The following is a 27,487-nucleotide window of genomic DNA, read 5'->3' on the forward strand; positions in this document are numbered from 1 at the left end:
AAGCTTCAAAAAGGACAATATGAAAGTATCAGAAGAAAGTCAAATTGGTTTGGAATAACATGAGGGTGAATAAATGATGATCCCACCTAAACACACCTCCACAACCAGTGTTAAAAACTAGTTATTACAATTTTTTGTGTATAATAAAATGTCAGCTATATACTCTGCTGACTTGTCTCAATGTGTCTGTTGACACTTTAATTGTACCGTTAAAGTTTATGTGGATTTTTTATAGCCTTTCTAAGGATAAACTGTGCTGAAATCTTTTGTTCTGCTAAAATAACACCTCACAGGAGCACTGGGAATTATTTATGAGAGAGAAATCATAAACAAATATTAAAGCAAAGACCTGGATAATGCAACATTGAATGATTATGTGAAAAGCATCAGTTTACTTTGCATGTGAATCAGCTCTTTCATGTCTCTGAATATCTCTTTGTGGGTTTGCTGCAGTGTGATTGTTCTTGCCGTGAGATTTTTGTTGTTGTTGGTTTATGGCGGCTCTTGTCTGGGCATGTTAGTCAAGGTGTTTTCCTTTAGTGCTCTGACTCAACCCTTGGCCCGGTGTCCTTTGATTTATCACAGGCGGTTATTGTTGCGACCTGTGTGTTTCAGTGCCGGAGGTTTCCCACCGCGTGCTTCAGTTTCGGTGGAGGCGCTCAGGTGTTTGGAATGTGATTCCAGAAGGCGTGTCGAGACGTGACCTTTATCCAGTGGGCACAAACTCAACGACTGACTCTGAACCTGCTCTGATGTTTACATGGACACAGTCTTCTTGTGCTTTACACACACTCACTGCTGTCTATCTATCTATCTATCTATCTATCTATCTATCTATCTGTCTATCTGTCTAACTGTCATTCTATCCATCCACTCTGTCTGTTGTTCTATCCATCCATCTATCCATCCATCCATCCATCGTTCCATCATCCATCCATCCATCCATCCATTCATCTTTGATCTATCATCCATCCACCCATAGATCTATCTATCATCCATCCGTCCATCCATCCATCTTTTGATCCATCATCCATCTATCCATCCATCTGTTGTTCCATCCATCTTTTGATCCATCATCCATCCATCCATTTATCCATCCATCTTTTGATCCATCATCCATCCATCCATCTGTTGTTCCATCCATCAATCCATCCATTCATCCATCTTTTGATCCATCCATCCATCCATCCATATATCATCCATCTTTTGATCCATCAATCCAGCCATCCATCCAACTTTTGATCCATCCATCCATTTATCATCCATCTTTTGATCCATCATCCATCCGTCCGTCTTTGGTCCATCATCCATCCATCCATCCATCCATATATCATCCATCTTTTGATCCATCATCCCGCCATCCATCCATCTTTTGATCCATCATCCATCCATTATCATCCATCTTTTGATCCATCATCCCTCCATCCATCCGTCTTTTGATCCATCATCCATCCATCCATCCATCCACCCATCCACCCGTCCATCTGTTGTTCCATCCATCCATCCATCTTTTGATCCAGCCACCTATCCATCCATCCATCTTTTGATCCATCCATCCATCCATCCATCTTTTGATCCATCCATCTATCTTTTGATCCATCCATCCATCCATCTTTTGATCCAGCCATCCATCTTTTGATCCATCATCCATCCATTTATCATCCATCTTTTGATCCTTCATCCATCCATCCGTCTTTTGATCCATCATCCATCATCCATCCGTCTTTTGATCCATCCATCCATCCATTCATTCATCCATCCATCCATCCATCAGTCCATCAATCCATCCATCCATCCATCCACAAACTCAAGATCCATCAATCCATCTATCCATCCATCCATCCATCCATCAGTCCATCAATCCATCCATCCATCCATCCATCCATCAGTCCATCAATTCATCCATCCATCTTTTGATCCATCCATCCATCCATCCACAAACTCAAGATCCATCAATCCATCCATCCATCCATCCATCCATCGTTCTATCCATCCATCCAATTAATCCATCGGTCTGTTATTCCATCCATCCATCCATCCATCCATCTGTTGTTCTATCATCCATCCATCCATCCATCCATCAACTGATCAGTTAAGATTTGCATCAAATTTAAAGAGATTAACCACATTTCGAAATATATTTTCAAATATTCATATTAATAGAAATGATTTATTATTTTAAATACTATTTTGACATTGATATAAACTATTTTTGACTATTTTTTCTGTGACTGTTTTTATAATTACAGAAACTGTTAGCTGTTTAAATTCCAAACAGCAAATTAATTTCGCCATGATTGGAAAAAATTCCTTAATTACTGAAAACTGTATGAATAACCTTGATTACAGCAGGTGCTTTAGAGTTATCAGTAAATCAGAATTACATAACTCATAATCTGTCATGTCCTGTGATGGACAGTTTATCCATCTTTATTGATTAATTGTGCCAGTGTATTTAAATCCTGCTCATGGTGATGCTCACTGACCAGAAACAGGCCTTTATTTTTGTCACACATGATGTGAAATCCTCCATGTTCAGCTTGAATGATGAGGATCTGAACTTCTAGAAAACCCTTCCAGTTTAGACATTTCATTTCCATGACTTTGTGCCATTGAGCAATGCAACAGTATTTTCTTCTGCTTTCATGTCTTTTGCATCAACTGTCTAATGAAACCATACACCTGTGGTGATGAAGGCTTCTTAGGAATTAACCACCCACCTTGCAGGCATCCTGTAATATCTGCAGGCCTGATAAAGATGACGTTGATGTCAGTAAGTTTTCTGATTTATTACCAGTAAACCGTGCAGGAGTCTTGCCTGAGTGCAAAGATGCAGTATGTGTTGACAAACGAATAAATGGAATTTATTATCTATAAATCTGAGCCAAATCTGCAGCAGAGATGTAACTAAAGCACTTCCTTCTGCACATGGTTGTCTGGTAAACAGTACTATAATGTTTTTGTCAGGCGGGGAGAAACAAGAAATAAATTGTATTTATTGTGCACAGTGAATTGTGTGTACGTGTGTGTGTGTGTGTGTGTGTGCGTGTGTGTGTGTGTGTGTGTGTGTGTGTGTGTGTGTGTGTGTGTAGACTGAATTCAGACAGCTGAGTCACATTTCACAAGCAAAATAAAGAAATATGAAAATATATACTGCATAGCAAAAATTTCATTGTGACATCATGACAATTAAGCCGGAGAGTTTTATTTTAGTATAATTGAGAAACTATTATAGTTTTTATAAATATTTTTAAAAACTTTTGTTTTTTTTTAAATCTTTCTCTCTCTCTCTCTCTCTATATATATATATATAAATATATATCTCAATCACTTAACATTTATTTTATTTCGAGTAAGGAAAATGTTTTGTATGGTTTTAGTTTCAGTTATAATGTTATCCCTGAAATAATGTAACTGCAAAAAAATGTGTAATGCATTTAATTTGCATATATATATATATATATATATATATATATAACTGCCGATTATCGGCTTTGAAATATAAAGGATTATCGGTCAAAATTTTCATATCAGTGCATCCCTAGTAATTATGTGTCCGAAAACATTCCATTCACACTTTCTTTTTAAAGTATATAATTTATATATATCGGCCAATATCAGTTATCGGTTATAATGTTAACCCTGAAATAATGTAACTACAAAAAATGTGTAATGCATTTAATTTAATTTATATATATACATAATCAACAGAATCAACCAATATATATCGGTTATCGGCTTTGAAATATAAAGAATTATCGGTTATCGATATCTGTCAATTATCAGTATTTTCCGATAGTATCTGAATAAATGGAATGAATAAAGAAACTATTATAGTAATCCGATAGTATCTGCCGATATATATATATATATATATATATCGGTTATCGGTTATCGGCTTTGAAATATACAGAATTATCGGTTATCGGTATCTGTCAAAATTTTCATATCAGTGCATCCCTCGCAATAATGTGTCCAAAAACATTCCATTCACACTTTCTTTTTAAAGTAGGCCTATATAATTTCCGTAATAAGTACTCTTTTTTAAAAGTATGCTTAAGTGTACTTTTAAGTATATATATATTGCATTTGATTTGATTTCACTTTATTTTATTTTGTCTGATTTATATTCAACCATATATCCATGTCTTCCAAAGTCGACCTCATAAGAACGCAGTGTCAAATTGACTTCATTTTTGGCCTCTGTGAGGTTTTCTCGGGTCGGAGTTGGTCTGGGTTACATCACGGTCTCTGAGCTGAAGTGAAATCAAACAGTCAAACTTGTTTCCTCACCAATTACAGCCACTTCCAGGAATTTTGTACTGTGACTTTTCCACAGAAGGAACCCAACAACCCTGAACAATCCTGAGTAATTGTGCACCTAACAAAAACATCAACTCACTGTGGCATGTGCAGTCAAATGAGGCCTTGCATTGTATATGCAATCAACAGAATCAGTAAAGTTTTTATTATGTTTTGTTTTGTTCAAGCTGAGCCGACGTCAGACGTTTCTGCCAAGTGCAGCTGCCCTAAAATGCGACAAAAGCCTAACTATTTTCTTGTTTAATTTACTGCAGTAAGACGTCCTTTAGAATGCTTCTGAAAGGATTTGTATACTTACTCTTGTGAAAAAGTACACTTTAGCATACTTTTAAAAAGAGTACTTATTACAGAAATTATATACTTTAAAAAGGAAATGTGAATGGAATGTTTTCGGACACATAATTGCTAGGGATGCACTGATATGAACATTTTGACCAATACCGATAACCGATAATACTTTATATTTCAAAGCCGATAACCGATATATTGGCCGATAAATCTAAATCCAAAATTTTATATAATTTTTGAAAGCCTGATTATAAAAACAAAAGTCTCACCATTAAAAGCCATGTCCCAAGCACACAATTATAATGTTCTCATTATAATATTATGTAACCTACACTGTAAACGCGAATAAGTTGGGCTAACTCAAAAAATGAGGTAAGTTACATAAATATGTATAATGTTCCCAATTTTAAGTAAGCAGAACTATCAAGTTTTGAGTTTGTAGTACTCATGCATGTTAATTGCTCCTAACTTGAAAAACTGAGTTAGCTAACTCATACATTTTGATAGCAATTAACATAAAAGATTTAGTTAATTAACTTTTTATTTTGAGTCCTTGCAAATCAAATTAGATATTTACTTCACTGTAAACCCTAAAAAGTTGTCAGAACTCAAAAAAGTTGAATGAGAATTTTTTTAAGTTAAGAAACTCCAAGTTTAAGTAAGATTTTTATTTTGTACTCATACATTTTTATTGTTCTTAACTTGAAATATTTGAGTACACTAATTTATACATTTAACTTAAAACTATCAGGTTATCTCAATGTAAATATTTTGCTAGCTATAACAAACTAATTCAGAAAATGCCAACTTGTTAATTTGCTAACATGTTAACAATAGCATGGTATAGCACTTGCTAAATGAGTACAGCAACTTAAAACATGTAACTTGCCTGCTCTTAAACCAACTTGTCACCATGATAGTAACTCTCCAAAATCCCACATTAAAAAAACTCTTCTAAATTAGCATAACAAAACATTAATCTCTACTAAATATCCCTTACCATTAATCTTGCACAAAAAAACCCCATTATATAACACTTAATTTTAGCATTTACTTTCCCTTTTGAGTGCCATAGGCAAAGCATACTGGGAAATGAAAAATCCCAGCCCAGTTTCAGTTAAACTTAACTTAAATGAAAAGAAATGAGTTCATACAACTCAAAACAATGAAACAGTTCAGTTTACTTAAAATATGTCAGTGCTGTGAACTCAAAAGAAAAAGAAAGTTAATTTAACTGAACTAATTTGTTTAAGTTTGTCCTACTCAAACCAATTAAGTGTTTTGAGCATTAGGGTTTACAGTGATGATAGACTCACGCTGCACATGTTGCACTTAACTGTATTTTTCTTTTCATATTTAAAGCAATTCAAAACCATCATAGCGAACAATGCACATCTAAAGTGTCTCGGATGAATGAAGGAAATAATCCAGTGTACACTAGCACACAAACTCCTCCTGTTCTGCGGTACAAGGTGTTGCATATGTTTGCCCAAATAAGCATGTATGGGTGCAACTTTGGCATGCTGTTTTCCAGACACACCCACCGGATCCCAGGAATGCAGGAATACAGAACATAAGCATATACAGTGAGCGCTGCTGCATTACTTCCTGTGAATAAGGAAGCCTGTGGTTTCCTGCTTTTCTACACACTACAAAAGGAAAATCAGATTTGACCACAGATCTCTTTAATTCAGATGTAAACAAGATTCTCTTACTCTTACTGAATGTCATCAATGGACTTGTTTATATTATAGGAATTTTAGTTGAAATTTTGAGATATAACTGCATCAGATATCTGAAAGAGAAACTTCTGGGATAGATTTGTCATGTTATTATGACACCCATCTATCCATCTCCAGCTCCACTATAGCTCGTTTGTGAGCGAGCCGCTAGACAGCGATCCCGGTGGAGTGTGTCCTGCCAAACGCTTCCACAACACAGAACAACATCAGAAACACCCATCAATATCTCGCCAGCACACAGGCTTCTTTGCCGGCTGGGCTCAGGCTGATGGACATTGTTAATTATGGTACGTCATTTGTGACATTCCCGTTGGGCAGACGAGCCGGCTGGCAGACAGACTGGCATTATCTGTGGACGCGGATGAGCGGAGAGCTCTAAAAACACTCTGAAAAGAAAGAGAGAAAGATGGTGGATGCAGAAACAGAACATGGAAACTTATATCACTCTTGAGGAGATCACTACAAGCAACAATATAGTTAACACAACTACATTTTTCAGTAGTGAGACAGTAGATACAACTGTTTAAAAGGGACATATCATGAAAATCTGACTTTTTCCATGTTTAAGTGCTATAATCGGTGCATCTACCAACCCAGAAAATGTGAAAAAGGACAAGCCAGTAACTTTGTTTTGGTAAGCCTTTCTCTGCAAGCATGTGAAAAAACGAGCCGCTCAGATTTCGCTCCCCTAGTGACGTAGGAAGGGGATCTTATTATAATATTACCGCCCCTTAATCTGTTTCCATCCACGGCGCCGCCATTTTGTTTTCGCAAGCGAAAACGGTGTACCAGTTCTAACGGCATGGCAAAAGTTGGAGCAAAGCATGCTAACTGTTCTGTCATTGGCTGCACAGACGAGCACTGAACACTATTTAGAGTCTCGTTAGCTTGGATATCCTGCAACTTGACCCGGGCAAGCTTGATTGCTAAAAAAGGAGCGTTTCTGTCTGAGCGATATTTTGGAAAAAATATTTGAGCATTTGATAGCAATCATAAACATTAGCTGGGTGTGTATGGCTCTGTTTGGCAAACAGGTACGCTATGTGGGCGTCCATACGGGTTTTGCACAAAAGATTAACATGACGGCACATGCTAGTCGATGAGTTGAATCAACTCCACAGCAACTACATAAATTTATCCACTAACCATTCAGAAACGTCCAGTTTCATTCTAAAAGTTGTAACTTCTTCCTGAGTCTCTCCATCAGTGTCGACTCCGGTTTGAACAATGTAAGGCTGAACACTGTTACTGACAATCCTCATTTTGGCTGCGTGAGATTCTCCAGCTTTGTTGTTGTCGAGCGAACGAAGCACGAGCTGTTAAAGCTCCGCCCTCTTCTGGAAAGGGGGCCGGGAGCAGCAGCTCATTTGCATTTAGAGGGACACACACAAAAAAACGCTGTGTTTTTGCTCACACCCGAATTTGACAAGCTATAATAAATGATCTGTGGGGTATTTTGAGCTGAAACTTCACAGAAACATTCTGGGGACACCAGAGACTTATATTACATCTTGTGAAAGGAGCATTATAGGACCCCTTTAAAATAATGTTGATTTAACCAAGTTTTTCATATTGTATCCTTGCTGAATAAAAGTATTTATTTAAAGTCCTCAAACTTAGGTGTACATATATATATATATATATATATATATATATATATATATTAATACTTTTACTCAGCAATGATGCATTAAATTGATCAAAAGTGACAGTAAAGACATTTATATTGTTACAAAAGATTTCTATTTGAAGTAAATGCTGTTCTTTTGAACTTTCTATTCATCAAAGAATCCTGAAAAATGTCTCACAGTTTCTTCCAAAATATGAAGCAGCACAACTGTTTTCAGCATTAATAATAATCATATTCAAGCACATCAGCATATTAGAATGATTTCTGAAGGATCATGTGACACTGAAACACTCATTTTCTTTTGTGTCAGAAAAAAATGGCTCTGATTAAAATAATAATTTTAAAATGAGATTCATTTCACCTGATCTTTTCTAACCATTCCCTGCATTTATTGTGTCATTGAATTTTTACAGGCTTGAGCCACTATTGACCATAAACCACAGGGGATTTCCAGGGATTTGGAACGGCTGGCCTCCCAGACAGCAGGAATGCTTGAAGTATATGTTGTCTACTGTAATTACATTCAAACTGATTAAACTATTACCTGTGGAATGTTTTAAGTGATGTAACTGTAAGTAATTTTTATTGAATAACTCAAGACCAACAGTATCCACTTAAACCACATGAAGACAGAATGACAGGAGTTAATTAATCATTAACCAACCTACATGGAATTGTCTAGCAAGACACAGTGACCCCCTAACAGTGTTTGAACACTTAACGTCACAATGACAGATTGTCTTTTAACACTATATTTATTGTTTTATCATTCCAAACCTTAAAAATCGTGTTTGTGCAGTCTCTCTTTAAAATACATTGCATTTTTTCTAATGCAGTGACATTCAGACTTCATTACCCTTGGGGAAAATGTTCACTTAAATGTATTGCACTTGTAGTGTACTTCAAATCTTAAAAGTATATTTTTATTAAAAACTGTATTTGCAGATAATATAATAATGAACACAAAACATCTCTGAAAAGCATCAATGTACAGCATACAAGCAGATAGAAGTAATGACAACCATTTTATGTCCTTCTGAGCTGTTTGGCGTTATAATAAGTGGGATTTGTCTTTGTTGAGATGGCCAGTGTCAGCTGGCACCCTAGATAGTGTTTGCTTATAAGGCTTTGCACCTGGCGCTTGTCAGTAGCTGCTGTTTGACATTTATTTAAACGTCCTCCATATTAAACTGAGGGTGTGCAGAGGGTGTGATAAATGGATTGATAAATGGATGGATGGATAAATAGATGGATAAATGGATGGATAAACAGATGGATGGATGATGGATGGATAAATGGATTGATGGATAAATGGATGGACAGATGGATGGATAAATTGATGGAGAGATGGATAGATAGATTAATGGATAGATGGATAAATGGATGGATGGATAGATAAATAGATAAATTGACGGATAAATGGATGGATGGATAAATAGATGGATGGATGGATGATGGATGATGGATGGAAAAATAGATGGATCAATGAATGGATAAATAGATGGTGAATGGATAAATGGATGGATGGATGGATGGATGGATGGATGGAAGGATGGTTGGATGGATGGATGATGGATAAATGGATGAATAAATGGATGGATGATAAATGTATAGATAGATGGATAAATGGATTAAATGGATGGATAAATGTATGGATGGATGGATGATAAATGTATGGATAAATAGATGGATAAATGGATGAAATGGATGGATGGATGGATGGATGATAAATGTATGGATAAATAAATGGATAAATGGATGAGATGGATGGATAAATGGATGGATGGATGATAAATGTATGGATAAATAGATGGATAAATGGATGAATGGATGGATGGACGGATAAATGGAGGATAAATGGATGGATCGATGGATAAATGGATGAATAAATGGAAGGATAATTAAATGGAGGATAAAAGGATAGATAGATTTCTTTTTTTATAAGAATTTTGTTATTAATTGTTTGAAAATTATAATTCAGTGTTACAATATAATTTAACAATACAGTATAATTTTCTTCTTCAGTTTTCTCGTTATATTTTTGGATGAAACGCGACCAGGACGTGTTGTTGAGGTTTGTGAGATAAATTGATGGATAAATGAGTTGTTTCTTTCAGTTTAGTTTCAGTATCTGTTGTGGAGGGAGAGTTGTTCATGTTAGAGTTTGTCTGCATAGACTCTTTTACTTGAGAAGAGACAGAAAAATCTTGTTTTCCATGATGCAAAAACATCTGACATGTTCAACGTAATTTTTGAGGGCGTTTGAAATAGTGTTAGAGCACAAAACCACCGTTCAGCCTCAGACTGCGTCAGTCCTCACCAGTCTCTTTGTCCTTGTGCGTTTTCCTCGGGCAGTCGGTGTCTCATTTTCACTCTGAACACATGCGACACTCTCTCACGCTCCTGTTGTGAGGCTGAGAGGACGTGAGTGTTAGAGTCAGCTCTGTCTGAATGCCACGCTCTCTCTCTGTCACCTCGCTCATTTCCTGTGGCATCTCTGACCTTAATGTGTGAGGCAAACAAACCAGGATCCCGTTCACATTCGCCCAGAGTGTCATGCAGATGTCAGTGGAGCACAGAGCTGATATCAGTGAGCATTTGACTGATGACTCACTCATTCAAACCACACAGGCGTGTTTAATGAGTAATGTGCAAAAATTGACCCGTATCCACGAGCTTTATTGAAATGTAGTGGATTCATTTTAATATGACGGTTTTGCATTCACAGGGTCTGCTTTAGGTAAAATTAAGAATGAATTTTAGATCCAAACGTATGCTAAAATAATGCTGTAATTAACAGCGTTTACAGGAAATGCAGACGATCCCTGTGCAAATGTTCAGAGCCGCTGGTGTCACACAAACTGTATGTGGCAGAGAGAGAAATAAAAATATTTACTGTCAAAACTAGTCAATAGATCACTTCATTACAGTGTGGATCATGTGGATTTGGATCTGAATTGCCTAATTAAAGCTTGAAATTTCTACTTTGAGATCAATACTTGAAGGTACATTGTAAATATCGCAAACAATCCTAAGTAAAATTTATTTAGTTTGAGCTTTAATTTCTACATGCATGAATTTAGTACAAATGTATGTATTTTCAAATCATTTATTCAGTGTAGAAAATAGTAAATATTTTAATCAGTATATATAAATGTTTACTACATTTATATAAAAAATTATGTATTCATGCATTGAATTGTTTTATTATTATTTTATATTGTTTATAACATATTTAATATAAAAGCATGTTTTTATGGTCACCCCACATCGATATATGAATAATGCATTTATAATAAAATATAAATAATAAATAAATAATAAAGAATAAAACACTAAAATTTTTATAAAAAAAACTATATATATATATATATATAATACATTTATAATAAAATATAAATAAAAAATAAAACAAGTTTTTTCTATTTGCTATTTTTAATTCATAATAAAATATAAATAATTAATAATAAATGAATAATAAAAATATGTATAAAATACATTTTTAATTATATATATATATAACAAAAATAATAATAATAAAACAATTAAATTCATGAATAATTAATTTTATTTATATATATATATATATATATATATATATATATATAATACATTTATAATAAAATATAAATAAAAATAAAATGTTTGAGTCTTCTATTTGCCATTTTTAATCCATAATAAAATATAAATAGTTAAATAATAAATAAATAAATAATAAAATATGTATTATAAAATAATAATATATATATATATATAGTAACCAAGCTTTTTTGATATTAAATGATTTGCTTGCAGCATTAAATCACTTCTAGAAGTTGTTGGTGGTTGTAGATAAAAATCTCAGTTTCTTTCATTGTTCAACACTTATTTCTGGTGGGATCTGTTTTTCCTCTCTCCATTTTTTACATGCTTCGGTTTGGATAACACTAGAGAAAACTGTAATGTGAGATGGGAGCGATGTAGAGCCTTACAAGAATTAGACAATAAATAGATAGATAAATAAATCATTATTTCTAATATTGGCTTTTACTCCCTCCATCCCAGAGCTTATTTACTGAGCTGTTTGTGTCCCACGGGTGTGTTTGGAAACCCGATCCAGGAGTAAATACATTTCTGGAAGAAAATCAATGTTTTAATACACTCTCCACAGATTCGATTACATGAACAGCTCAATTCTGCAGCACAGAAAAGATGCGTTTGGGTGACTTGAGCTTGAATTCTAGACAACAAGCCAACTTGATTGTATGTTTGCATTCATGAACTCTTCATTAAAGTGCATCTTTTCTCAGGACGACTCGTGACATTCAGTCCCAGCATCTAACAGATCCCGTCCTATAAGGCAACATGGAAGGCAAAGGTGTGTTTTTGTGTAGTATGAAATTTCAGATCTCTGTCCGCTCTTCTGCCCGTCTCTTTAAACCCACTCCAGCTGCACAAACATCTCTGCTCGTCGCACCCGCCGTCATTAAAGACCCATCTGTTCAATCAGGGTGGCAAACCTACAGCCGACATCAGATGCCATAAACAAGAGTCCCCGCGAGGGCCGTGATCCTGAGAATAACAGGTATGCTGAGAAGTTTCACAGGGCGACTGAGAGCTTATGAATTCAACCAGAACATCGTGTGCCGAGCTGAAGCACCCTGTGTGAAATCACTCAGAGAGACATTTCTGTGCTCAAAGATTCATCGTTTCATTTTCATCACTGAAAAAAAAACAAAAAAACAATTTTTGCTTTGCTAGTAAATTTCACACATAATTACAAAGAAATGGAAAGTAACATTAAATTAAACAATGAAGTACAATGACTGAAAGAGTATCGTTCCATCCATCCATCCATCCATCCATCTATCTATCTATCTATCTATCTATCTATTGTTCACTCTGTTGATCTATCGTTCTATCTATCTATCGTTCTATCGTTCTGTCATTCTATTGTTCTATCGTTCTGTCATTCTGTTGTTATATCTATCTATTTATCTATCGATCTATCGATCTATCTATCTATCTATCTAATCTATCTATCGTTCTATCGTTCTGTCATTCTATCATTCTATCTATCATTCTATTGTTCTATCCATCATCTATCTATCTATCTATCTATCTATCTATCTATCTATCTATCTATCGTTCTATCGTTCTGTCATTCTATCGTTCTGTCTATCATTCTGTTGTTCTATCTATCGTTCTATCTATCTATCTATCCTTCTATCTATCATTCTGTTGTTCTATTTATCTGTCTATCGTTCTATTGTTCTTTCTTTCCATTGTTCTATCAATCTATCTATCGTTCTATCATTCTATCATTCTGTTGTTCTGTCATTCTATTGTTCTATCTATCATTCTGTTGTTATATCTATCTATTTATCTATCTATCGATCTATCGATCTATCTATCTATCTATCTATCTATCTAATCTATCTATCGTTCTATCGTTCTGTCATTCTATCATTCTATCTATCATTCTATTGTTCTATCTATCCATCATCTATCTATCTATCTATCTATCTATCTATCTATCTATCTATCTATCTATCGTTCTATTGTTCTGTCATTCTATCGTTCTATCTATCATTCTGTTGTTATATCTATCTATCTATCTATCTATCTATCTATCTATCTATCTATCGTTCTATCGTTCTGTCATTCTATCGTTCTGTCTGTCATTCTGTTGTTCTATCTATCGTTCTGTCTATCTATCCTTCTATCTATTGTTCTGTTGTTCTATTTATCTGTCTATCGTTCTATTGTTCTTTCTTTCCATTGTTCTATCAATCTATCTATCGTTCTATCGTTCTATCATTCTGTTGTTCTATCTATCTATCTATCTATCTATCGTTCTATCTATCTATCTATCTATCTATCTATCTATCTATCTATCTATCTATCATCGTTCTATCATTTTATCGTAGGTCTCTTTCTTGTATGAGAAACCAGCAACGTCACTCATTTTTTGGAGGAACATCATTAAGATATTTTGTTTTTGCTGTTTTTAATATCAGTTCTCTGTGTGCATTTCTCATTGTCGATTATCTTATTTCTATTTGGAAAGTCATTATTCTGACTTTTTCTTTGAATGAATTGAGATCTCAGTCTGCCAATGTATTGATTCCTTCTTGTTTAGCTCCCTGATGCAACATTAGGTCAACTGTAAAGATTTATATTTTCATAACAGTTTGCAAAGAGTAAGAACATGTTCAAATGCTTCTCTGAAAGCTCTTTTGTGTTTGTGAAATCTTCACTCCTCCACAACCTCGAGCCCTCTATTCTGCGGTCACCAGCAGCTTCACAAGCCCCATTGTGTGGCAATGTACATTGCATACAGTACCAGTTGTGTTGCAACAATCGTCTGCATTGTGTTTGCTTCTCTTAGAGAGCAGTGTAGGCAACACTGAGAATACTGTACACACTGAGACGCATTAGCAGCGATTTCCTCAGAAATATGAAGGCATGCAGACGTCGCAATTTACCTCGTCTGATTCATAGAAAACATGTACAAGTTTTTATTCTCTGTTTATTTTACTTGCCAACCTCTGACTTCCTCACTGAGTCAAAGTCAACGTGAACGCAAAATTGATCGTGTTTAGTTTCCTGGTCTTATTGTGAGCAGTTTATCAGTGCATGTTATTCTAAAGAAAAGCATTAAAAGAAAAGAAAAGCTTTCATGAAATGAGATCTCTTCTGAAACTCTTTCTCAGTTTGATCTTATACTGAAACAATTGAGATTTTAATAGATTATTTGTGATTTTTATTTCCTCTTGGAGAGCGGTTAGATGCAGTAAATGTTGTTGTGCTGTATGTGGGTAAAAGGTGGGATATTTTACAATCTTAAAAAGGGAATGTGTGAGAAAAAGCCGTCAGGTGTGTTGAGGAATGTCAGGTGTGGTCCTGTTGAGGAAACCCAAAGATATGTGTTCATTTCCCACTGTGCCAAACGGCATGAATGAACTCGTTGCAAAGCCACAAATATGCAGTAAAAAGCTTTTCTGTTGAGGTTTCCTCTGCTCATTCACTCCCTTACAGGCAAAAGATAAAACATTCTGATTAATACCTTAAAATGTAACAAAAAATAAAACGTGAACATAGGGAAATCTGCCCTATTTCCACCTCAGAAAGAAAAAGCAAATCTAAAAGGCCAACTATTATTAATATTACTTGCAATGTGAGATTATTATGATAATTGAAAACTGATTACATTCTTATTATTGTGTGTAAAAAATTTACATTTATAAAGCCAATATTAAGTATGCATCATATTTGTCATACTAAATTTAATTCATGCTGATTAAAAATAAATTATGTCTGAACAGTCTTTTGCATTACAGTAATGAGAATTGGGGTGAAAATGTGGTGAAACTATGTCACAATGCAAAAAATCTCAATCCCAGCTAACACAAAGAACATTGTGCTAATGAAAACGTTACCCAAGTCCTGGGTTGAGCCTTTTTGGTCATTTTTTTTTTTTTGGCTTATTTTTCCAGTGTTTGTGTAGTTTTTTTGTTACCCAGCTCCTGGGTCAGATGTAACAACCCAGCGTTTGGGTGGTTTTTGTGTTACCCAGATCCTGGGTCAGACGTAACAACCCAGTGTTTGGGTAGTTTTTTGTTACCCAGATCATGAGTCAGGTGTAATAACCCAGTGTTTGGGTAGATTTTGTGTCACCCAGATCCTGGGTCAGACGTAACAACCCAGTGTTTGGGTAGTTTTTTGTTACCCAGATCATGAGTCAGGTGTAATAACCCAGTGTTTGGGTAGATTTTGTGTTACCCAGATCCTGGGTCAGACGTAACAACCCAGTGTTTGGGTAGTTTTTTGTTACCCAGATCATGAGTCAGACGTAACAACCCAGTGTTTGGGTAGATTTTGTGTTACCCAGATCCTGGGTCAGACGTAACAACCCAGTGTTTGGGTAGTTTTTTGTTACCCAGATCCTGGGTCAGACGTAATAACCCAGTGTTTGGGTAGTTTTTTGTTACCCAGATCATGAGTCAGGTGTAACAACCCAGTGTTTGGGTAGTTTTTTGTTACCCAGATCCTGGGTCAGGCAGTTGAACATTCTTCAACTCGAGGCAACCAGTAAAAAAGGCCAAACTTGCTGCTGTAAACAGAAGCTCTCAATGCTTGCCCCGCCTCTGAGTTCTTCTGATTGGTCCACTGTTTTGGAACTGACATTGATGAGCGGCGTTGTGTGTAAAAGTGACATTCTTTTAACTTGACACGGCATCTTAAAAATGTTTGCAGCACATCATGTGCGAGGTGTTGCAAAAGACGCAAGACGCGAACGTAACGGTCATACGTGCATGTTTACATAGAAAAACAATGGAAACGTAGCACATTGGAATAGAAAAATGCGTTCTGTGTGAACGGCCCCTAACTTATTAAAACGTTATTTCTGAATGTTCTCTGAAACCTCCAGTTTTTTAAATGTTTTTCCTTTGTTACGCAAACACTAAGCAAACATTCCATTTTATCATTCTTCAAACAGTTACTTTTGAATATTCTCTGAACATTCCGAAACAAGCAGTAACATTTAAAAAATGTTAGATGAATGTCCAACTAAAACATTTCATGAAAAAAACTTTCCATGAACAATTTATAAATAACGTTTTTGTGCCAACGTTTTGAGAACATTATTAAAGTCCAGATAACACTGAACTATGAAAGTTCTGAGAACATTCCCTGTTAGCTGGGATGGTCCAAAAATAGGCTTTGTTTTTTTATGCAAAATATAAATTCTTGTTTTTTCTTTTGTTTTTTGTGGTGAAATGTGACTTAGAAACTTCACCCATCAGCCACAAGAAGCTGCATTCAAATAAAAATGACTGAGACTGTGTGATTGCTCATGTGATTTTGAGGTAATGTGATATGAGATCTCTTGATGAAACCCTCCAACTCCTGTCATTATAGCTGAACTTATACAGAGTCAAATTTCTCTGAAATGAAGCCTGTTGGTTAGACACATCATGCATTATCCCTAAAAGCATCTCAGGTTGCTCTGCATGTGGTTCCGTTCAAGACAGATAAATCAGCATCCATTGTGAGCTGACATGTTGTCAACAGATTCAGACATGGACGATCACAGTACATGGAAACTGGAGCAAATGTGTGATGTGTCCGTGTAATGTAGGGCAGTTGGACACACGGATATGAAGGATGTTGGAGTTGCCAGCAGATGGATGTTAAGTAATCAGGCGTGATTCATTATCTTCACATGTTGTTTGCCATGTCTTGAAAAATAACATGGAAAAGCAGCATCCTCATTTTTTGTTTCCTGTGACATGCATAATGAACTGAATGGATTATTATTACATTTATGCATGTACACAGATATTATTGTACTTCATGTTTACAGTGTAAAGTTGTGGCTTAGATCCCTCAGACTGAAACATGTGTTGACTTCATGCTGGAATGAAAGTCATGAACCACACAAACACGATGTAGTAACATGTCTCGAAGAATTTGAGGTCTGTGATGACACTGTGGAAAACATGCCGTAAGCAATAGCTCATAACCACTTATTGTAATCTATCATTTGTGCATACTTTGTCCACACCTAAGGATATAATTGTGTAAACAATTCCAGAGATCATATCTAATTATATCAGCGGCACTTAAGGAAAACTTCATTAAGATAATTAGCACAGAACATTTTCATTACAAGAATGCTGTCTAATACTTTAAGGATTTGGCCACTATACTCACAGTTTTGATGCCAACACATTTAACCAGTTTTATACATTTAGTAAGCCTGAAGAAAGGATATTTTTTAGTTTCTGGTACATTTTTGTCTTGTATTTATTTATCCTGGTTTACTTTGATTAAGCAAATATCTTCATCTTGCATGAACGTGACTATTATATTATATTATATTATATTATATTATATTATATTACTTAATTTTTGTCTTAAAAATGCCAAAACAAGTCCATTTTGTCCCTTGCCTTACAATGTTGAAGCATCATTATATTTATCCTCATCTTCTCTTGCGTGAACGTGACTATTATATTATATTATATTATATTATATTACTTAATTTTTGTCTTAAAAATGCCAAAAGTCCATTTTGTCCCTTGCCTTACAATGTTGAAGCATCATTATATTTATCCTCATCTTCTCTTGCGTGAACGTGACTATTATATTATATTATATTAAATTATATTATATTATTTAATTTTTGTCTTAAAAATGCCAAAACAAGTCCATTTTGTCCCTTGCCTTACAATGTTGAAGCATCATTATATTTATCCTCATCTTCTCTTGCGTGAATGTGACTATTATATTATATTATATTTGTCTTAAAAATGCCAAAACAAATCAATTTTGTCCCTTTCTTTACAATGCTGAAGCATCATTATATTATATTATATTATAATTCTTTAATATTTGTCTTAAAAATGCCAAAACAAGTCAATTTTGTCCCTTTCTTTACAATGTTGAAGCATCATTATTATATTTATCCTCATCTTCTCTTGTGTGAATATTATATTATATTATATTATATTTGTCTTAAAAATGCCAAAACAAGTCCATTTTGTCCCTTTCTTTACAATGCATCATTTATTATATTACTAATGATAATAATAAATAGATAAAAAACAATAATACATATTCAAATCATGTATAAACATCATTATTTTAATTTATTATTATTATTAATCACATTTTAAAATATGACTTTTATTACATTACTTTTATTTTAGTACTTTATTACTCAGAGATCCAGTCATTTGTTCATGTGTACTGAAGGCCTGTGTAAAAGATAAAAAGATAATTGTTATGGTCAATATCAGTGGTTATGTACATGTTATGTAACTGTAAAAGTGTTGGTTTGTGAATTCAGCCTATTAAGTAATCTGGCATTGACTCAGAGAAGACAAAATGGCCTACATTTCAAAGTGACAGATGATGCTAGAAAGAGACTCCAGGCGGCCAACTGTGAGGCTATACTGATCTTGGACAACAAACCCGCCTCTGTTCCTCGAATCTTTCCTCGTCAAGGCCAAGAGAGACAACAAACCAGCTGGCTCGATACAAAGATGAAAAAAACAAAAGCTGAATCTTGACATGATAACCGTGTGACATAAAGGCCCAAATGTCCTCCCTTTCTCTTCTTCTTTTTCTTTTCTTCCTATTCACTAAATATACTTTCTTCTGTAAATATTCCAAGATGAAATGTCTTTGAAATAGCTAGTTTGGTGATGGTATATATTTGATACTATACTATGTTCATATACCATGGTATTTAAAGGGATTGTTCACCCAAAAATGATTACATTATTATTTACTACTCTCGAGTTGTTCCTAACCAATGAATGACATGCATGTAAAACAAAAGCTGTTTCTCAGAACGACAGCTTCAGTCACCATTTAGTTTTGCTGTGTGGTCAAAAGATTCAAAGGAAAATGGCGACTGATGCTGCCGGTCCCTAAAATTATACCTAACATCTTGTGTGCCCGACACAAAGATTAAAGTCATATAGGTTCGGAATAGCATGTGCTTCCTACTGTAGTATGCGAAAATCAGTACACCAACAGAGTAGTATGTCCGAAGACATATATTCGAAAAACTGAAGGCGAAAAGTACCTGAATGATGTTCTACTACTTCAGCTGAGATCCTGAAGTGTGCATTCGATGGACATTTTACTATCCCATGAGGCCATGGGAGAGGACTGACTCCCTTAAGAAAATAAACCATAGTTTTATTAAAGTAAAACCATGTTTTTTTGGCATATTGATTAACATTTGTATAACTACACAATACCATAGTTTAACTATAGTATTTGTAGTAAAACCATGGTTAATTTGTGGTTACCATGGAATAACTACAATAACCATGGTATTACTCTGTCGCATAAACACGCATCCTGTCAGCGTTTAAACAGCCCTGTCAATCATCTTGTCACAGTTAAAATCATCCACATTTAATTTGAGAGAAATGTAGGAGCACGTTGATCTGCCAGTCGTGAATCTTTTACGCGGGGACTCTCCTCATGTGTTTGCATAATAATGCATTTAAATATTAATGACCAAACATATAGTTCACAGTTCTGTTGCAGATTAAATATAATGTGGATAACACTGAATAAATACATTTTCGTCAGGTTAGATACTGGTTATTTATCACTCAAACTTTATCTAACAAAGTCCCTTTAAGACAAGTCATTTCACTCGGCGGCCATCTTTGAAACGCCTCTCGGGCATTCAAGTGCAGCTCCTATCTCTTTGAATGGGGAAACATCAAATTCTCCAAAGCTGTTCGCCAAGCTTTCGATTAAATTTCATATTTGAAATCACCAATGAAATCTGACAACAACTGTCTCATAAATTTTGTTTCTAAACGCTCGAATCATGACAAAAAATGCATCTCGTGTCTCATTTCGGAGGCGCGCGTCTGACTGTTTCTATAGGAACCGGAGCTTCTAACGGCCGCTGCAGTGACGCGATGACTTTACCAATCGGCGATTGGCTCTTATTTAGAAGGCGGGACTTATTTCCGCCATTTTGCGCGTTGCACTTTCTCCCATTAAAAACAATACGAGTGACGCGTCTTGTGTTATTCTTTAGTCTTTGTCTGCACTTAAGATTCTTACCAGATCCGGGTATCTTTGGAATTTTGGTTTTCCATCATACTTTTACCTATTAAAGAACGAAAGTATATAAAAAGGTAGGCTACTGTGAGCCAGCTGTGTCTATTCTGCAGGTATTCAATTAATTCTGGAAACCTTCTATGAGCTATTCATTCATCTTTAGTGTACCCTATTTATCTTTAAATTATGACTAATTATAACAACTGAGTTAATTAGTGCATGATCAAAAGACTTACAAAATTGGTGTGTGTCACAGTAAAGCTTCTTTCTTTCCTTGGGTTGTGACCTAAAAATGGGTCACAGGTCTGTTCCGATTGCGGACAGCAGGAAGAAAACTAGAGTTAAAAGCAAATAATGAAATGCAAATAATATAGTAAAGCGATCCATCGATCAGATCAAGTATTTTTAAGCAATGCATTATAAATAGAGAACAAAATCAAGTCAAGTACTGTTTTTTACTATAGTGTATGAAGGGCTTGATGACAAGTAGGTGGTGAAAACACTCTTCATGTTTTTCTTCCCTTTTGTAAGCATAATGTGTGTTTTTGAAGTGGCTTCATTGGGCCCCTGGAGGCTTACATAATAGACTGCTTTGGCACTCAGACGCAGGGACAATGGGGGTAATTGTGCTTTAAAAAAGAAACAAAATACAACACCTCCACAATATTATTCATCTTTAATCTTTATACAAACATCAAGACAAGACAAACGCCGATTGCGGTTTTGCCACTGGCCTTGCATAATGAGTTCATCTCAACTCCCATGATGCCCTGGGAGATTGACGCAAAAGGACAAAGTGAACAATTAAATAACGTGTGTTCTTGAAACATCACTCATGAACACTGACATAATTCTAAGTTCTTCTTTATTAAATAAATAAATAGTGGGTCTTTCTGGTAATAAGTTATGTCCATGGCATTGCAGAGCGTGCGCACAGTGAAATGCAGCCGGTTCTTCCCGCCTTCCGGAACAGTGACACACAGATAGGAGGAACCGGCCACGCAGAACTACAGCATCGGATCATTTCACTCTGGAGCCCGTGTCCTTAAGCAGGAATGTTTTCACAGTTAAACAAAATCTGCTCTCAAGAGAGCTACATCCAACCACCCTGCCTTGCTAAAGCCTCCTTTCCTCAAAGTTAACTCTTTCCCCGCCGTTGACGAATTTTTCCAGCAAACTGGGTTTTTACTGTTATACTGTAGGGGTCGCTGTTACACGCCTTCTGAAATAGTACAGCATCTCCAAATCCAAAAACAAGCGAAGAAGATGATCTGCATAAACCAGAAGGAGAAGTAAGCTACACTCTAAAAAATGTGTGGTTGTTTTAACCTATGTTTGGGTCAAATATGGACAAACCCAATCATTGGTTTAAAGGGGTCCTTGATTATGATTTCACTTTTTTAACTTTAGTTAGTGTGTAATGCTGCTGTTTGAGCATAAACAAAGTTCTGACGCTCAAAGTTCAATGCAAAGGAAGATATTTTCTTTTTAAGGACTACATTTTGGCTGTGAGATTCTCCAGATTTGTTGTTTTTGAGCAACCAAAGCACGAGCTGTTAAAGCTCTGCCCTCTTCTGGAAAGGGGGCTGGGAGTAGCAGCTCATTTGCATTTAAAGGGACACACACAAAAAGGGGGCAAATTTGGCAAGCTATAATAAATGATCTGTGGGGTATCTTGAGCTGAAACTTCACAGACACATTCTGGGGATACCAAAGACTTTATAGGTCCATTTACAGGGGACTTTAAAGGGCATTATAGGTCCCCTTTAAATTTAACCCAACGGTTGGGTTTGTCCATATTTGGCCCAAACATAGGTTGAAGCAATCCCAAATTTTTTAGAGTGTAACGTGATCATCAAACATTCAACAGCAGAGGCGCTGGTTGGCAACTTTTGTAGTAAGCACTGGCGGGGAAAGAGTTAACATCTCCGTTTGGCTTCAACAAAGCAAGATTTCTGCATTTAAAAAAAGATAAACACCTAATTGAGATATAATTGTCTTGATTTCATCATTGTCTCTGGTTCCAGCCCAGCTCAGTTCAGTCCATTTGTAAAACTCATAATCCATTGCATCTCCTCCCATCTTCAACACTCTCCCATCCAACTATAAGTACTCCACATTCTGGTCTTTTCAAAGTATCCCAGTCTTTGTGCGCTCGTATCGTTCAGTTGCATCTCTGCAACAGCATGTTAAGTGCATAGTCCATGCGGCTGTGAAGGTCCGCCGAGCATCCGGACACGAGCAGGGTGCTGAGCCGCAGTGTGGTAGACACACGGTCCTCGTTGATGTACGTCAATAGATATTCTTCGCTCTGATTGCACAGAATGATCTTGGTGTGATCGTGGTAGAAGTTGACCTGTGGAAATAGCACGTGTTTAGCAACCAAGTCAATGCTATGTAGATGTTTTTGCATTCTAGCAGAGCAAATGCAGCATTTTACCTGGAAAGTGCCATCGTTGAAGAGCATCATGAGTGCTCGGTCAGATTTGAGCCACTGAAGAAGGTACAATCTTGGTTTGCCTGCATCAGTTAAGTTGGGTAAATCACCTCCCTGTTGAAGAACAGCAAACAATAATCAGAAAACCTGATGATTATTATTGATAGACTTCCAATGCAACCCATTTCCACCAAGTGAGGACACTTACATCCATCAAATTCTCCTCCATGTAGTGGGCGAAGTATTTTAAGATGGTGACCTGACCAACAAACTGCTCTGGGGCTTCGGTAGTGGGGAAGACCGAACATTGTCCCAGCTCTGCATAGTAATGCACCGTCCTGGAGGACAGAAAGACACGTTAGTCTTCATGATTTTATCAACAAACGAGCTACAAAGACATTTGAGATCGTCAGCGTACTTTTTGTCTGACAGCAGGCTCATGTGAGTGCCGTTGTTGAAGAGAACGCCAACTGTGTGATCTGACAACTGGTAGCCAAAGCCGTACTTGTTGGAATAGTCCACCCACTTAGTCACCCACTGGAAGCTGCTGTTCATGCTCTCCTTTGGAATATTATTAGCTGTAAATGAGAGATTAAAAATAGGTTATTAAAAGTGAAATGTATAACTTTAACATGGAATAAATGTTAAAATGTTCAAAACCCTTTTGACACTTTATTTTTTTACAAAATGTTTTATTTTTAAACACATTTTAATTTACTTTATTATTAAGAACGGGTTATTAAATGTGACTTTGCATTTGTGAATCAGATCATGTTAGATCCTCTGATACGCACCTTCTGGCATGTTCTCCAGACAGCCTCTCAGTACTCGGGCGACGGTGTCCGCAACGCTTCCCATTGTGCTGTCCTCAAGACCTGCGGACACAAAAAGCACCAAAACCCATTAGATATGGCACTGAAACATCCATTAACATCCTCACTGATCTGAAAGTGCAATCTCTTACATTCGCTGCTGCTACTGCAGCTCCCTAGAGTTCCCCGCACTATCATTCGAATACTGTCTCTAATGTGCTGCTTGCTGCTGGAGTCCTTTACCGCCGGGACAGCTGCTTTTCCAGCAGTTGTGATGGTGGGCTTAGTGTCCTGTGGGAAATGTAGGAAGGAATGTGGGGTTAGGTTACCATCTTAAACTTTCTGCACAATGATGAGAAGGACGAGGACGAAGGAGCTCACCTCAAGGGTTTGTCTGCAGGGTTGAGGGCTGACTGACGTTTTCCGGAGGTCAAGGCATAGTTTGTTTATGTCTTCCTCTTCCTTGGTTGGTTTATCTACAAGAAGTAAGCGCATTTATCAGCCTAATTATGTAATTTAGGTAATCCACAAATGGTTTACTGTAAACTAGGGTTGAAAGTGCTTACTTTGAGTCTCCAAGTACTTTGCTTTGTCCTTCTTTCCACCAAACAGAGCGGCTGCAGCTTTCTTGAAGAAGCTCTTGGCAGGGCTGGTGTGGTGAAGGTCTGGGGCTGCGTGGCAGCAGTTAGCAGACAGTCTGTCTGGTGTTAAACCCTGATATGAGAGGGGGAAAAAAAAACAAGCTCAAAGCCACTGAATACTCGAATACACTGAATTGGTGAAGATGTTTCGTTTGCACAAAGAGACACACACCTGGCAGAAAAAGTCGTGGCGTAGAATATCATCGAGTTGTGGCCTATCCACAGGGTTTTTGGCGAGCATACTGCTGATGAGATGCTTGGCCTGGGGCGACAAAGACGATGGCATGGAGTATCGCGCTTCCCGAATGCACCGGTATGTTTCTTTAAGGTTTGTGGTCTCAAACGGAGGTCTTCCCAAAAGCATGGTATACCTGTTGGGACACAAATTATCTATCATAAATAAACTTCTACATGAAATCCAAGAGAAACATCCTCCTTGTTCTTTGCAATTCAAAAAAAAAGGCATTGTATGCAATGTGACTGCAATTACTTAGTAGGTGGCAGCAAATTGTCTTAATGAATGAGTCACTGTGTCAAATCATCCAGTCAAACGATTCATTCAAACCGGCTGATTCATACATGGACAAAATGACTGTTTTTATTAGTGAGTCGTTGAATCTTTTATTAGGATTAGGGGTTGACTGATTATCAGCCCCGATATTAAGCATTTTTATGGTTATCGGTATCAGTCATTTTCAAAACCGATTTGCCGATTAAATAATTTAATTTTGACATGCGCTATTTGGTTCTGATGCAGCCACCTCTGTCGGAACAGCATTTAAAGCAAGTTTTTATCAGAGCCCTTGTTATTCTTAATCTTTTTACATTAATTTTCATTTTTACACCAAACATATATATATATATCGGTTCAAAATATCGGTTATCTGTCTACTTGATCTGTAATAATCGGCATTGGCCCTGAAAAACACTTTTTTTTTTTTTATATCAGCCTGGCCGATTATTGGTGCCGAAATTAATCATTTTTATGGTTATCGGTATTGGTCATTTTCAAAATACTACTTTTTGACCACATTACGTAATCACATTGGACTCTAGCGAGTGACAGAAGAGACTGCAGTCTTTAGCCTCTTTGTTAGAGCACCCGCCTCCCATACCGGCGACCTGGGTTCGAGTCCCGCTTAGAGCGGGCGGTTTGAACAGGAGGAGGTTACGTGAAGAAAGAAAGACATGAACATCTTGGATGACATGGGGGTGAGGAAATTATCAGGAAATTTTAATTCTGGAATGAGCTAACTCATACAGGGAAATTTTTTGCCCCATATCATGTATTTTGGGGGCATTTTTATTAATTTTGCTGGCATTTTTGCCCTGAGCCCCAGTTAATTTCCGATGCCGCTCTTTCAAGAACTGTTTCAAGTGGTTTACTTACATCACACATCCGAGGGCCCAGACATCAGATTCACAGCCGTGCCCTTGCTTGTTGAGGACTTCAGGCGACAGGTAGTTAGGCGTCCCGCATATTGTTCTTCTACGGTTCTCAACCGGCTCCAGCTTTGCAGCCAGACCAAAGTCTCCAACCTTGAGCTCCATTGACTCACTGATGAAAAAGTTACCTGGGAAAAGCAACAGAATCGGGTTACGAAGGTTCAAGGGGGTTTATGTATTATTTGGGATTGAATGCATGCTCTAGGCGCTTACCTAGTTTAAGGTCTCTGTGCAGAATGTCTTGCTCGTGGAGATACTTTAACCCCGAGACGATCTGTCTGAGGTAGTACCGAACCTCTGGTTCTGTAAGCACCTTTCGAGCCTTGAGGATATGTGCTAGTGACTGAAGAACGACAAAATAAATACATCAGTCCAACAATATTTCCAACAAGACCTTGAAGAAGGACATCAATAGTACTCACCCGTCTGCTGCAGTATTCGAGCAGGATGTAGATATTATCTTTGTCCTCGAAATGGTGGTAGAAGTGAACGATGTGTTTGTGATGCAGGGCTCTGTGCAATTCGATTTCTCTGTCGATCTGTCAATCAAACAGTTGCAAACTTAATAAGCGATTTGCAGTCAGCAGCAAATACGTGACAACAGGACAGCAAGTTACCTTTTCCCTTTGGTGAGGTTTGGAAACGCGCGTGTGTGGAATGATTTTGGCTGCATACATTTTGCCCGTGCTTAGATCTGTAAATTCATAGCATTTGGCAAAACCGCCCTGCAACAGAGAGAGAGAGAAAGGATGCATTATAAGACAATGACAAACTAGAGCATTACAATTGGTACAAATAATTGCTCATTTCTTATGCATAACTAATTGTATGAGTTTATAGAATTAAACAAATAAACAAAAGTCAAAATAAAACAGCTGATGCACTTTCAAAGTATTTTTGACTTTAATGTATATCATGGTACTGTGTGATTACCATATTTCTGTACTACCATAGTACTTTTTCATAAGTCAAATGTAAAATATTTACCTTGCCCAAAACTTTTCCTCTACAGTAACATTTCCCAGTGGCTGAATCCGTGATGATGCGTGACATTTCTTGCGTGGCATGAGCATTATTATCTTCTATTTTCCCTCGTCTGCTCTCAGTGGCTCTGTGGTGTGTGTGTTCACACATCTTGCCGTTATTCACAGGCTGATGATGGTGATGATGATGGTGGTGGTGAGTTATAGTCCTGAGTATGTCCATGCTCGAGTCCCGACTGGGAAGAATCATCACAGAGCTTCAGTCTTATACACGCGCGCGGTCGCTCCGCCCCCTTATTTTATTTTCACGGGCGCGTCAAGCGCGTTCACTGAGAGCGCTGGAATGAACACGCGCGTGTGAAATCCAAGTGAATGTTATGATTTGCGCTTTGACATATTATATCTATTATAATATTTTATTACATGTAAACGAAATGTATAACTTTGAATTGGAATAAAAATCTAAAATATAACTAAACTAAATCTAGATTTTAATTTATTATTATTATTATTATTTTGTGTTCAGAATTGAAAGTTTGTAAAATTTTCAAAACACGCTTTTTTATTTTTCTATTTTCTATGTATCTTACAATGTGTTTT

At 36.5% G+C, this 27,487-nt stretch overlaps 1 protein-coding gene across 1 annotated transcript; it reads right to left on the reverse strand.

Annotated features, from left to right (window-relative positions):
• Nucleotides 1-21,227: 21,227 nt before the first annotated feature.
• plk2a (polo-like kinase 2a (Drosophila)) lies at nt 21,228-27,141 on the reverse strand. The gene is made up of 14 exons (XM_051908636.1): nt 26,892-27,141; nt 26,522-26,629; nt 26,327-26,443; nt 26,118-26,247; nt 25,849-26,032; nt 24,631-24,829; nt 24,384-24,531; nt 24,199-24,293; nt 23,970-24,108; nt 23,800-23,880; nt 23,424-23,583; nt 23,214-23,343; nt 23,009-23,119; nt 21,228-22,924 (listed from the first exon to the last, which is right to left on the reverse strand). The coding sequence occupies exons 1-14, from the start codon at nt 27,135-27,137 to the stop codon at nt 22,733-22,735; spliced, it is 2,040 nt and encodes a 679-aa protein (XP_051764596.1). The 5' UTR covers nt 27,138-27,141; the 3' UTR covers nt 21,228-22,732.
• Between the last annotated feature and the right edge of the window lie 346 nt (nt 27,142-27,487).

This window comes from Ctenopharyngodon idella, chromosome 10 (genome assembly GCF_019924925.1).
Source record: "Ctenopharyngodon idella isolate HZGC_01 chromosome 10, HZGC01, whole genome shotgun sequence".
Taxonomy (NCBI): Eukaryota; Metazoa; Chordata; class Actinopteri; order Cypriniformes; family Xenocyprididae; genus Ctenopharyngodon; species Ctenopharyngodon idella.

Coding starts and splice junctions, on each gene's coding strand:
- plk2a (XM_051908636.1), bottom strand. CDS start 27,137: ATGATTCTTCCCAGTCGGGACTCGAGCATGGACATACTCAGGACTATA. Junction 26,248..26,326: donor TCGAATACTGCAGCAGACGG/GTGAGTACTATT, acceptor GTCGTTCTTCAG/TCACTAGCACATATCCTCAA. Junction 24,294..24,383: donor AAAGTACTTGGAGACTCAAA/GTAAGCACTTTC, acceptor TACTTCTTGTAG/ATAAACCAACCAAGGAAGAG.